The sequence below is a fragment of the Carassius carassius genome, chromosome 44 (assembly GCF_963082965.1).
Source record: "Carassius carassius chromosome 44, fCarCar2.1, whole genome shotgun sequence".
Taxonomy (NCBI): Eukaryota; Metazoa; Chordata; class Actinopteri; order Cypriniformes; family Cyprinidae; genus Carassius; species Carassius carassius.
This window is the reverse complement of record NC_081798.1, coordinates 26,755,677-26,768,482: the sequence shown is the minus strand read 5'-3', so window position 1 is coordinate 26,768,482 and position 12,806 is coordinate 26,755,677. Positions and strand designations below refer to the sequence as shown.

General features: G+C 38.1%; 2 protein-coding genes across 2 annotated transcripts in view; one reads left to right on the top strand and one right to left on the bottom strand.

Moving 5' to 3' along the window:
• The window catches only part of LOC132126443 (synapsin-2-like), a 209,553-nt gene that overhangs the window by 62,092 nt on the left and 134,655 nt on the right, over window positions 1-12,806 (bottom strand). The window lies entirely within an intron of this gene.
• On the top strand, window positions 7,548-10,324 carry LOC132126420 (metalloproteinase inhibitor 3-like). The gene is made up of 5 exons (XM_059537666.1): window positions 7,548-7,856; window positions 8,355-8,431; window positions 8,543-8,639; window positions 9,562-9,680; window positions 9,972-10,324. The coding sequence occupies exons 1-5, from the start codon at window positions 7,733-7,735 to the stop codon at window positions 10,131-10,133; spliced, it is 579 nt and encodes a 192-aa protein (XP_059393649.1). The 5' UTR covers window positions 7,548-7,732; the 3' UTR covers window positions 10,134-10,324.

Here is a 12,806-nt window from a genome sequence, read left to right as displayed (position 1 = left end):
ATGGCTACTGTTGTTTAACTGTGATAACCAAAAATGTAAAATTATTTTACAAATGTATTTATGTAAAAATAAATACAAATCCATTTGCAAAAAAAAACAAAAAAAAAAAAACAAGGTTATTTTACTTTTATATAGGCTGATAAAAGCATGGTAATTTTTTGTAAGGGAAAAACATGACTCGTGTACAGTATTAGGATTTTTCTATAAAGATATTGTAGTATTGTAGAGTATTGTATTGTAAAGTATAGTTTTGTTCAATCTTGAGTATTAAAGTCATGAGAGAGATGGATAACAGGGCAAAATAAAGAGACTGAAGAGAAAAATGGAAGTGAAGGTGCAGTTCAGGAGAGAACTTTTAATTATTTTGCATGTCCCCAAATTAAAGATTTAAACCTTTTTTATGTCAGGTCCATACAAAAAATAGTTTTGTCCATGAATTTGTTTGTATGAGTTTGAATTTTCCAGTCTGATTTTTTTTCCCAGTCAGCCCCTCTTGTAAATTAATGGCAAAGACATGGTTTCATTTACTACACATAGGCCTACTGAAGCTCGCCGTGTTTTCAACCTCTGCTGCCTCAATATAGGAGTACACGAGCACATAAACATAATTTCTAGAACTGCTCTGTGTCACTTCATGTGCATTTTACTTATTTTGAGAAAACTATCATCATATACAGAGACAGCAGTTTAAAAAAACACCAATGTTTCAGGAGTTTATTACACAGAATACGTCACATGCTTATTAGATAACTGTATTTGAGTTGATGTATATGCTTTTATTTATTATTCTTTAATTTTCACAAATTTAGAAAAGTAATCAAAAAGTACTCAAAAGTAATTAGTTACATTACTTTAATAAAGTAATTGAAAAAGTTACACTACTATTACATTTTAAACAGGGTAACTTGTAATCTGTAACCTATTACATTTCCAAAGTAACCTTCCCAACACTGATAACAAAGATCCTTGAAGTATTAGAAATCTTCCCCTTTTATCTTTAATAATATTTTTTATTTTAAATGGAACCGACTCATGAATTATTGTCATAACCCCTCTAGCTTGAGATGTAAACGATGCTGCATACACAGTGCCCTTCCAGCTCCTTCTCACCCTTATACTATCATCAATGAGATGAGTTCCTTGCAACAGTACAATTTTAGCATTCATTTCTTTCCATTTATTCATAACCTGTTTTATCTTTTGAAGACGTTGCAGACCTCTGCAGTTCCATGAAATAAAATTAAGATTCACTTCTTGAGACAAAACTAATAAAAAATAAAAAAAATAGAATTTTACCAGGTTGCTTTGCAATGTAAAACTATCCTTGCTTATAGGCATAACAAACTGGGATATTAGAACAAACATCCAACACTCTGAACTAGCATAACCCACCTCTCCCCCCCCCCACCCTGCTGTTGGTCTCCAGTGAGGATCAGTCAAACCACTCTCTTGTTCTGACCTACTCCAATTACTACTGCTGCTGCTACACTCTAACAGGTATTAACTTATAACTCCTGCCCACTTCGATTAACACTCGACTTGTTATATGATAACAACACCTTCATTTGTCTCATAATAATATGACATCTTATGATCACTGTTGAATAGAAGTACACAGTCATGCTGTATAATACACTTTTGTAAATACTTTAGTACAGAATAATTACGTGTCAGTTATTAAGTGAAATAAAATAGTAAAATAAAAATAAAAATGGGCTTGTTATGGTTATTTGTGTCGTACTTACAACAAATCACATATCACATTAATTGGCTCTATCATCTTGGTATCCTGTCTCTTCTTCATCCTGGTTCCTGTATTCTCCTGAGAAAAATGTGTTCCTCAGCAGGGGTTTTAAAAGAACGAGTTTTGCCCTCGTGAGTCACCAGCAGGGTCGCAGGGTGTGACACTCCATGGCGAATATCCAGTTTACGTAGTTCCGCACGATGGAAAAGTGTCATTGTATCATTGACTTTAGCTTGCAAGCTAATTAGCTCGTCTTCCGCGGTGGAAATGCGCTCCTCCGCATGGGACATGCGTTCATTGCAGTCACTAATCTCCTTTTTCACATCTTGTAGACTTGCTGCCAGTCTATCAAGCCTAGAGGTGAACCCTGTTTCCATTGAGCCTAACTTTGCCAGTATTTGATCAGCTTTGGTACCTGGTGGTTCATATTCATTTTCAGTTTGCGTAGTCATTACCTGATTAGCCTTGGTTGCTACGTCACGAAGACTACAGTCAAATAGGCTCGACTGTCTGGTTGTCCCACTCTTCCCCTTCTGTGACTTTACCGAGCTAGGCATCACACCTCAAAAACTTCTTCTATTTGAGACTATAAGTGAGCAGGAGAGCTTTTTTGTGAACTTAGCAACAGGTCTTCCTACATGGCTGCCATAACCGGACTCACAAATACATTTATACAGGTTTAGAACAACTCGAGGTTGAGTATATCTTGAAAATGTTGATTTTTGGGTGAACTGACACTTCGTCACAGTGTCTGGTCTGTGTTTCCCTGGGTGTCCACTAGTGGTCTCACTTCCCCATAGTCACCCCACTGCAGGCACTACATTTTCCCACAAGCCTTTGTCCCTTTCATCACTGTTAATTGCACACCTGCTAATTGCACTCAGCTGTCTCCACTTTCATCGTCTTCACCTATCTATATAGACCGGTCTGTTTTCTATCTGTTTCATGGAGTCCTTGTTTTCCGTCACCCAGCTTTCTCGTGTTCCATTGTGCTTTTCTTGTTTCTGTACTGATTTTGTGTTATGACCTCTTGCCTGATTTTGGATTATGATTTTTGTGGATTATCCTATTAAAACACTGCAATTGGATCTCTCGTTTCCTGTGTGCATTCGTGACACACTTAAAGCCAGGTACTGTGATTGTATTTAATAAAGTACCACTGTACTGTGACTGGAACACCATGGTGCCATGTACAAAATACTTCACTACTTTTTGTAAATAGAGGTTGGAGAATTTATCAGTTTCTCCTGAGCATCTGACTGACTTCAGTGTTATGTTTTGCAGATGATGAGCAAGGTGACCATGAGACCACCAAACTGAGACAATGTACAGACTGAGACTTCAGTACAGTGATGCCTGAAGTCCAGGCATTGACAGAACAAACGTATGCCTCAGGGGATAAAATAATGTTACACATGGCAACACAGTTCCACAGTGAAGATCCCTTGCCTTCTCAAGAATGACACTAGCTTTTTATTGTACACTGTTAAATTCTACACTTCCTATTTTAAGGTGCACATAATGGATCAAATTCCGACGACCATGATGAAGCTGAAGTTGAATTTACTTCGAGGAGATCTTGCTGAATGCTTTGAGGAGGAGCACATGTGTCTACAACCCATGTCATTTTATTTGAAATTTAGAATGGTTTAGTAATTTTGTATACATTGTTTAGTTGTTTGGAATTATTCAGTGTTACCATTAAATATACAGTTTTTACACAAATATTTTTTAAATCTTATATTATTTCTTTCTCCTTTATATATGCACACACAAACACACAGTTAAAATGTCAAGGTGCAGTTTTATAAGCCCCCCACCACACACACACTGAAAATGATAGTTTAGCAATGCTAGGTGAATAATGGTCAATTTGTCAATTTTTCTTTTCAAAATTCATGAAACAAATTGAAAACATTGTGAATAGTACTGTAAAATGATTAATTGCATCCAAAATAAAAAGTAGATATAAAAAGTACACGCATATATTTTAGTTATAACTTTTTTTAGATGCAATTCTACATTGCCTAATTCTGCACTGTATAGTAAGCAGTTTACAGATAAGGACGAAAAAAAAAGTAAGTGATTTCACAGATTTTACCAGTTACCTAAATCCTCAATGCAATCACATAACTACAGGGATTCACGTCTGCTTTTAAATACATTAGTTCACTTGCTGTTTTATGTACCAGCACTTGGCCGACTTTTCTGCTGTGCGGTAATGTTACTGATATGCCTCAGTGCTTTTTATATTCCGCATCGAAGACCTGTCTACTCCTAGCAACAAAACAAAAAATATAAAAAGTTTTTGCATGCCATTTCTTGTTATAAAGTTTAACACATTATAAGGAAGTATGTCATCGTACCTACTTTTTTTTTGCGTTGCAAAACAAGGTGGATAAATAGTCAGCCGAAGCTAGTGACCTGGCCACTCAGCGGTGGCACAGCAGCTGTGGCGATAGGATGTGATATACGTAACCGAGACATTCCCGTTCAGTCAGTCATTTTCGCCATCACGTCGATACTAAGGAATTGGGGGTCCCTAAAAAAAAGCCATGGATGCTGACCCTCTCAGTGCCCTGTGTGAGCCTCCTGTGACCCTTTGTTAGAATGCAGGCCAGGGCTCACATCAGAAAGACCAGTCTCTGTTGTCACTGCACTACCCACTCAGTGAGATTGGATAACACTAGGAGATGTACGTTGCAGAAGCCATCCGTTTCTGGAAGGATTCGAGCATATGGATTAGCTCATTAGGATCTCTGTACATATGGAAGATTCAGAAGTAATTGTAACCCATTCGTAGAGATGGCAGTGAATTTCTGCCAGTGAAACACTGGCTTAAAGCTATACCATGGAAGAATACACATATGGGATCACATACGGGTCACTACATATGGCACCCAGCCTCCTACCGGTTACCTGGGAGTCAGCCGGCCCAAACTCTAGGCACAGTTCGTTGACCAAAAATGCGTGCAGGTCCCCTACCCTCTTGATTGAAGCCAATGCAACCAGGAGCAGAATTAGCTTGAAAGAGAAACTTTAGCTTGAAAGGGCTCTGCTGTAGTGTTCTGAGCACCAGACTCAAGTCCCAAGAGGGTACAGAGGGAGGTCGAGGAGGATTCAACCTTATCACTCCCCTAAGGAACCTGATAACCAGCTTGTGCTTCCCTACCATCTTACCGTCAGGGTCGTGATTCACAGATATTGCAGCGATGCAGACTTTAAAGTGGAAATGAAGCAGTCAGTCAAGTTTGCACTATTTAGGAAAATAACTTCCATTTTAATTAAAAAATATATAACAAATTTGATTAATGTAAATGTGATGAGTGGGGCGGGGCCAAGAGCGGTGGGAATGGAGCGAGGCTGGTGGAGTGATTGGGAAATGAGCGACACCTGCTCCACTCGCCATTCACTGATTTGAATGTCCGCCAGTTCCCGCCTCCTTCTTCCCATGACTGTGAAGTATAATTACACTGGTGCCGAAACCTGGGAGGAAAGAGGGATGCACTGCCAAAGATCCCTCGCCGCTGGGGTGAATCCGCGGTGCCATCGAGCAGGGCGTAGCAGTCTGCCACCACCAGGCAACGCGGAAGAGTTCACACAGCTGTTTTTTTTCTCCTCTCTCCCCTCTCTCATCTCTGTCGCTCCTCATCCTTCCATCTGCTTTTCTCTCGCCTTGTCTGCCTGTCATACCCCCAGGGTCCCGCAGCCACCGTGAGCGGTCCCCCCGGAGGTAGAGGGGGCTAGAGCACAGTCTCGGGAGTACCCCCCGGCCTGCGAGGGGCGATGGCGGTTTGTGACGAGTGGGGTATAAATTAAAATATATATAACAAATTTGATTAATGTAAATGTGATGAGTGGGGCAGGGCTGAGAGCCGTGGGAACGGAGTGAGGACGGTGTAGTGATTGGGAAATGAGCGACACCTGCACCACTCACCGCTACAAAAGAGGAGCGACGACAGTGGAGGACAAGAAAGGTTCAGGCCTGGGTTTTAGTTTGTGTTTGGTTTTTATTTGTGCGAGTTAGTCATCCATGAGGGGCTGTCGCACTGATTTGTGTTTATTTTGTTACTAAAGTTTTGAATGTCCGCCGGTTCCCGCCTCCTTTTCCCCATGACTGTGAAGTTTGTAATCCAATACAGTAAACATTTTAAAGAAAAAAGCTTTTGGAGCAAAATCGCTGCCATCTTGCAGTACCACCACATGTAGCATCACAGGGTTGATTCACTCCGATGGCCAGTGCAGTAATATAAGCATTTCTTTACATTTTGAACACACGCTTGTTTTGAAATGTAAGAAGATGACCCTGAAAGCAGTGTTAAGTCCATAGTAAGTGCAATTCCCTATGCATTAGGGCATATATATGGCGATGGGGCCGAGCAGTAGGACCTAATTGGGGCTGAAGAAGTTGTGATAGGTTTGGGGTAAAGTGCAGATCGGAAAAAAGAGTCATTTAGAGCTCCCAGCATGTTCCTTGGGAGGCTCGACTAGGTGTGGAGTGCTAGAGAATTGAGAATTTATTTTAGGGAAAAAAGCTCTTTTAACGTGCTGAAGCACACAGGGGAGATGGCCATCTGTAACACAAACAGGGGGAAGTGCAGCCTGATGTATGCAACCCACTCGATACTGGAAACCACCACCACTGAAGTGCTGTTCCACCAACAGAAAGAAGCTCGCTTAGAGCGTGTTGAACTCCTAAAATACCCTTGAAGTAGATTTGTCTGTCTGACGAGATCCGCCGTTGTATCATATACATATGTAATTTGGTTTATTTCAAGTTTTTGATTAACCAGTAGATCTGTGTTGCTCAAGCCAGGGACTGTTTCAGATGGTTCAGTTCAATTTGATGAACCTGGTTCATCGAGTTTACCAAAAAGATCCTGTTTAAAATAACAATTTCTTTGTGAACATCTTTTTATTTGCCCGAGGCTCTGGATTATGGATAATAATGGTGAAAATAATTAAGAGCCAGAGGTTTCAATTTTGTGTTGGTTTCAGGTAAAAATATATTTACTATTGCACTGAAGAAAAAACCTACACCAACATCTCGAATGCAAGCTTTAATTTTGGTTGAACTGCTAGATTAATTGTTTTGCTTTAGAACTGGGAATTGATTTGATATCAAGAAGCTGCACTGTAGATATTAAGACTTTGGATGGTGATATCAACAGTCCACTGGTCATTGGTTAAGTGTTTAGTTTGATGTCAGTTTTATAAAAACAAATAGCTTTTGTTAACAGATTGCATGTAATATTAAGTGAAACATTTTTTTTTTTAATGACATTTTCATATGTCCACAAATATGGCTTTCTTAATAATTCGTATGCTTTAAATAAGAATGCAAATATTTGGAAAACATCTTTTTATTTTCATGCCACATCATATTGATAGAATGTGTGATGAAAGTCTCTTATGCAATGCTTTGCAACATGCTGCTTTATAAACATTTCACAATTTGAGGGTTGATGTTGTCTCTTTCAACACTGTCTCTTTCTTTGTTCTCTTATAACTGTACTGTGATGGGAATTACAGTCATGTATGTTTCATTATAACTGATTGATCCATCAGCCTCATCAGCCCAAAGCTGTGTAACACTGGGAGTCTGACGCAATTATTTTGCAACTTATTTTCAACAGAAGCTCTTTTTGGACAGAGAATAAAGCTTTCAAAGTCACAGTGTGTTTCCACAGTACTATGAACTCTTACTTACTCAAGGAAAATGTGATTCCACCTGATGGTCTGCCTTATGTTTTTTTTTTTTTTTATTGCTCAATCTTTTGTTCGTTATGTGGAACTGGACTCTTCATTAACACACTTGAGTGCTGATGACTGTGCATGAGTTGGGGTTTCTGAGCTTAGATGGGTGGTAGCCATAAGAGCTATATAAGATGTCCACTATGATTTAGAGATATCTAGAGAGCAAGCCGTGTCTGCTTCAGAGCCTGAGTATTTAGTTTAGTCTTGCACTGTGAGAGTGAGAGTGAGAGCATGTCTGCTGCTGTGACTCTAGCGCTGCTGTTCTTCTTGTCTGTGGCACTGAACGAACAGGTGACCGAGGGATGCAGATGTTTACCGAGACACCCTCAACAGCATTTCTGCGCGTCTGATATAGGTACGTCAAACACATGCAGCTAATCAAACACGAACAGGCGCTGTGTTCAAATCTCTATATTGTATGCTGCTTTAGGATGTTACAATATCTTACATTTCTTGCATTTCAGTTCATTTACATTAGTTCAGTGACTTAAGTTATTGAACTACACATTAGGTTTATGGAAAATAAAATGATGGAACCTTATTTTTTTCCAAATGATAGTATATGACAATATATGACATTATTTAATGAAATCTGTTCTTTTTTTATTAGATTTTTTCAGTAACAGTAGATCTTTTCTTGTGTAGTGTCAAATTATTTCAAGGGACAGTTCAAACAAAAATGAAAATTCTGTCATCATTTATTCACCCATGTCATTTCATACCTGTATGACTTTTTCCATGTGCAACAGAAAGAAAGATATTTTGACAAATGTCTCAGTGTTTTTCAATGGGCTACAGTGTTGTTTGGTTCATAACATTCTTTCAAGTATCTTTTTTTTTTTTAACCAATTAGTGATTCGAGCTAAGGTCATTGGAAAGGTGAACAGCACTCTCCCTCGATTAGATGCATACAGAATCCAAACTATTGAGGTGAGAAAATGCAGTCTACTTGACACATTATTTTCCAATACAATCTTTTTCAACAAGAAATATATGTGTGTGTGTGTATTATTATTAATTTATATTATTATTTTGATTCAGAAATTTAAGCCATTAAACATGAAGAGAATTCAGGTCATCTACACCTCTCAAACTTCATGTGGCATCAATCTGCAAAACGACGAGTATCTGCTGTCAGGTAAAATCATTTATTATCTCTAGACAGAGTTTGAGTCGAAACTGAACACCCTGATTCCTGATGATGGTTGTTAACATCAGTCGAGGCTGAAATATGCTACACACATTATTTCCAGATTTTTTGCCCATATTACAGTCTGGATGGGTTTTGGGCTGTGTGATTTGAAAGATTTAACAGAAAATCACATTGTTTATTAAACTTTTAGAGCACATCATTTTCGCTCATCTCTTAGCAACAAGACTCATTCTTTTTTAAACCTCAGCTGTTTAGTGTTTGACATCCAGCTTTTCCTCTGTAACATTTACAAAGTCAGCATACATGTATATAATTTGTTCAGATTTTATCTGTATTCCAGTCAGATCAATTAAGCCTCAAGTTCCTTTTTAATAGCTCAAAAAAGAAACTTATGAACTTGATGACACACTTCAATATTAATTGACCAAAGACTAATCCTAAATCCTCAAAGAAAAGTCTAATATTATCCAGGACATCAAACCTAAAAACAATAATGAATCACAACAGAACATGAGGGTTCAATTAGTGAGGATATCTCTAGGTACAAAAAAAATAATTACTCTAACTGTAACTAAAGGGTTAGTTCACCCAAAAAATGAAAATTAGGCTGTGTTTTACTCACCCTCGAGTCATCCTAGGTGTATATGACTTTCTTTTCTCCGACGAATTCAATCAGAGTTATTTTTAACAATTGTCCTGGCACTTCTAAGCTCTGATGTCCTGGAACGGCTTCCACTATATATAACTCAGTTATATAAATAACTCAGATTGGATTTGTCTGAAAGAAGCAAGTCATATACACCTAGGATGCCTCAAGGGTGAGTAAAACAAAGGTGAATTTTCCTTTTTGGGTGAACGAACCCTTTAATTTAGAAGGAAAAATATAATGGTTTTTTTTCCATCTAAGGACATGTCCAGGGCGGCAGCCTCGTTCTTGATTTATGTGACCTTGTGAAGCCTTGGAACAAACTCTCCCGAGCTCAAAAGTTGTACCTCAGCATGTATCAGAGAGGCTGTGTCTGTGAGGTAATAATCCAAATCATACTTTTACAATAATTCACCATAGTTCAGTGCTGTTGAAATCCAGTAGCTGTAATTTTTGCCCAACAAAATTTACTGCCATTTTGAATGTTGTCAAACACGTACTAATGGTTGTGGCATTTGCATACTTGGCTGCCATTTATACTTGCAGCCATTTGTATTAGCCTCTGACTGTTATCATGCATTTATTGTATTTTTCCAAGTGTTAAAACAGTTGTTGTTGTGTTATAAGTATAGATATCAATTCAGTCATCTCTCAAACTGTGATCTCTACAGATCTCGCCCTGTACTGGAGCATCCTGTTTGATCAAGATGGTTCAGAAAAAATGTCTGATAAGAGCCAAGGATTTATTCAGTTTTGATGATGAAGAGGCTCTTCAGTCTATTTGCCTGCCGGAAAGTGCCGGTTTCTGTAAATGGCGAAAAATTCGACAATAACTACAAATGCGCCTAAAAATGATGCCCTGAAGAACAATTGCATCAGCCATTTGCAGTGTGCATTTTTGCCCTTTGTTCTCCAGAATGCTTAGAACATTTTGAAATAAATTTAAACAATTTAGTGAAGCTTTGCAATGCAGTCAGCAAATACATACAAAACACTGTTTTCATGGAGATATGCAATCAACCATTAAACTGTTTTGCATGTAAAACGGTCTTTGTGTACCCTATTTAATAGGAAATGTAAGCAGTTTTATATAAATATGGATGTTCTTAGTGGAAAAAGCATTCATCTAGCGGCGACGATCATCTTGTCAGGACCACTGCCTACATATCGACGAGGACACGAAACATTCAGTAGACTTGTTGCTTTAAATGAATGGTTGCTGTCATGGTGTAAAGAAGAGAAACTGATATTTGTTAATAATTGGAATCTTTTCTGGGAGTGTCCTGGGGGTCAAAATATAAATTTAATGTAGGATCTAGAAAAAATCTTATTGTGATTAAACCAGAAAAATTTAAATTAAATGAACAAAAACTATTTTTAAAGTTTGGGCTCATAAATATTAGATCACTCACACCCAAAGCAGTTATTGCAAATTAAATGATCACAGATAATAGTTTTGATGTACTCTGCTTGACTGAAACCTGGCTAAAACCAAATGATTATTTTGGTCTAAATGAGTCTACTCCACCAAACTACTGTTATAAGCATGAGCCCCGTCAGACTGGTCAACAATATATAGTGATATTCTCAATGTTACCCAGAAAACAGGATACAGGTTTAACTCATTCGAAATACTTCTGCTTAATGTTACACTGTCAGACATGCAAAATAAATCTAATGTATCTCTTGCTCTGGCTACTGTGTATAGACCACCAGGGCCGTATACAGAATTCCTAAAAGAATTAACAGATTTCCTCTCAGACCTTCTGGTTACAGTTGATAAGACGCTAATCATGGGAGATTTTAATATTCATGTTGATAATACAAATGATGCATTAGGACCGGGGCGGAGTGGGACCAAAAAATCTACCGGGAAATTTCGTAAACCACCGGCCCTTGGTGGTCAAAAAAAAAAAAATGCTAAAAATATATACTACTAACGTCATAACCCTTGCAAAATTATTTTAAATATATTAAGAAAGCCACCGCTACTGGTAACGTGGTCTATGGTTAGACTGATTTGTTTAGATCCAGTTAAATTGCTACCTTGACAACGCCACGTGAGAGGCGTTCACACCGCCGCTGACTTGAGCTTCCAAAGTTACCGGAAGTCATTCATCTTCAATGGAAGCTGGCTTCTCTCAGCTGCAAGGAACGTCAAATTCCTTGACGTTGGGTTTTGAGTGACCAGAGCGTCAATCCGAGAGTTGAAAGTGGCTCAACTTTATGGTAATATTGAGCTTTGACGCGGTTCTTCTTGCCTTCCATGGGGGTATCGTTAAATGTTATGCAACCATGCTAATCCTTCCTGACTGTCAATTTTTTTTTTCTAGAATTTGCGCGCTTTCTCTCTCTCTCTCTCTAGTCTGGCGTGTGCCATTTTCAAGTACTCCTCGCTGCAGACTGTAGCGCGGCGACGTCACGTATGTACGTCACGTATGTATGTGACGTGTGTTTACCGCGCATGTGCAGTAACGTGTATATATTTACCGTAAATACGATTGTGCGCTGTACTGACTGTCATTAATGCGCATATCCAGGTTCATTCACTTCCGGATGTTCGTAAGGTATGGTGGATATGAGATATTACTTTTGTTTTCTTAAAAATTTGCGTTTAAAATTGCTTTTAATTGTAATAATGCTTTGGTCATAATCATAGAGAATGCCATTGCAAATGTGTGCGATTTCAAACACTTATGACGTGTTTTATGATATAGTATTCGAATGCTGGTCTTTCAAAGTCTTATTTCGCCTAAAATGAACCATTAAAGATGTATTAAAATAGAGCAGAAATACTTTATTAATGTAAGTAATGCCATTGATGGTTGCATGCATTGCGAAAAAAAAAAATCATATTGTTATTGTTATTGTTAAAAAAAAATAATCATATTATTTGTCATATACACAGTGAAGTAAAGTGCAACAGAATGTTATTAAATTGTAAGTAAGACACTACACAGATATTACAGAATAAACTTTAATTCCGTATAATTTTACCTCAAATGAAACATGGTTAAACACGGTTGTTTTCCCCGTCTTTTTTACACCTTAATGTTCTTTAATACTTTAACATTTTATTAGAGTTTTCTTTTAAGTATGCGCATCGTTTTAATGCACGCACGACACGAAAACAACTAACGTCATCACGCAATGCAAATTACAAGCGCGTATAACAAATTACATACGTGACGTACATACATGACGTACGTAACGTCACCGCGCTACAGTCTGCAGCGAAGGGTGTCTCGCCATTTTTGGGTCATGCCATTAGACGAGGGGGCAGGGGGCGCTCATTATCTCCCTACATTTCTGTAAACAGACTTGACCTGCAATCGGTTCATTGGATAAACGAATTCCCCATTCCCAGGAGGTTTTACTCCATTCTATGTTAATTTAAGAACAAACAAATTAATTAAATACTCGTTTTTTGTTTGTTTTTTTGTGACAATGAAAGTTCTGTATGAAGAATATGATGGGGGAGATGAGATGAGTGTGCAGGGGGGTAA

Coding starts and splice junctions, on each gene's coding strand:
- LOC132126420 (XM_059537666.1), top strand. CDS start 7,733: ATGTCTGCTGCTGTGACTCTAGCGCTGCTGTTCTTCTTGTCTGTGGCA. Junction 8,432..8,542: donor ACAGAATCCAAACTATTGAG/GTGAGAAAATGC, acceptor ATTTTGATTCAG/AAATTTAAGCCATTAAACAT. Junction 9,681..9,971: donor AGAGAGGCTGTGTCTGTGAG/GTAATAATCCAA, acceptor TGATCTCTACAG/ATCTCGCCCTGTACTGGAGC.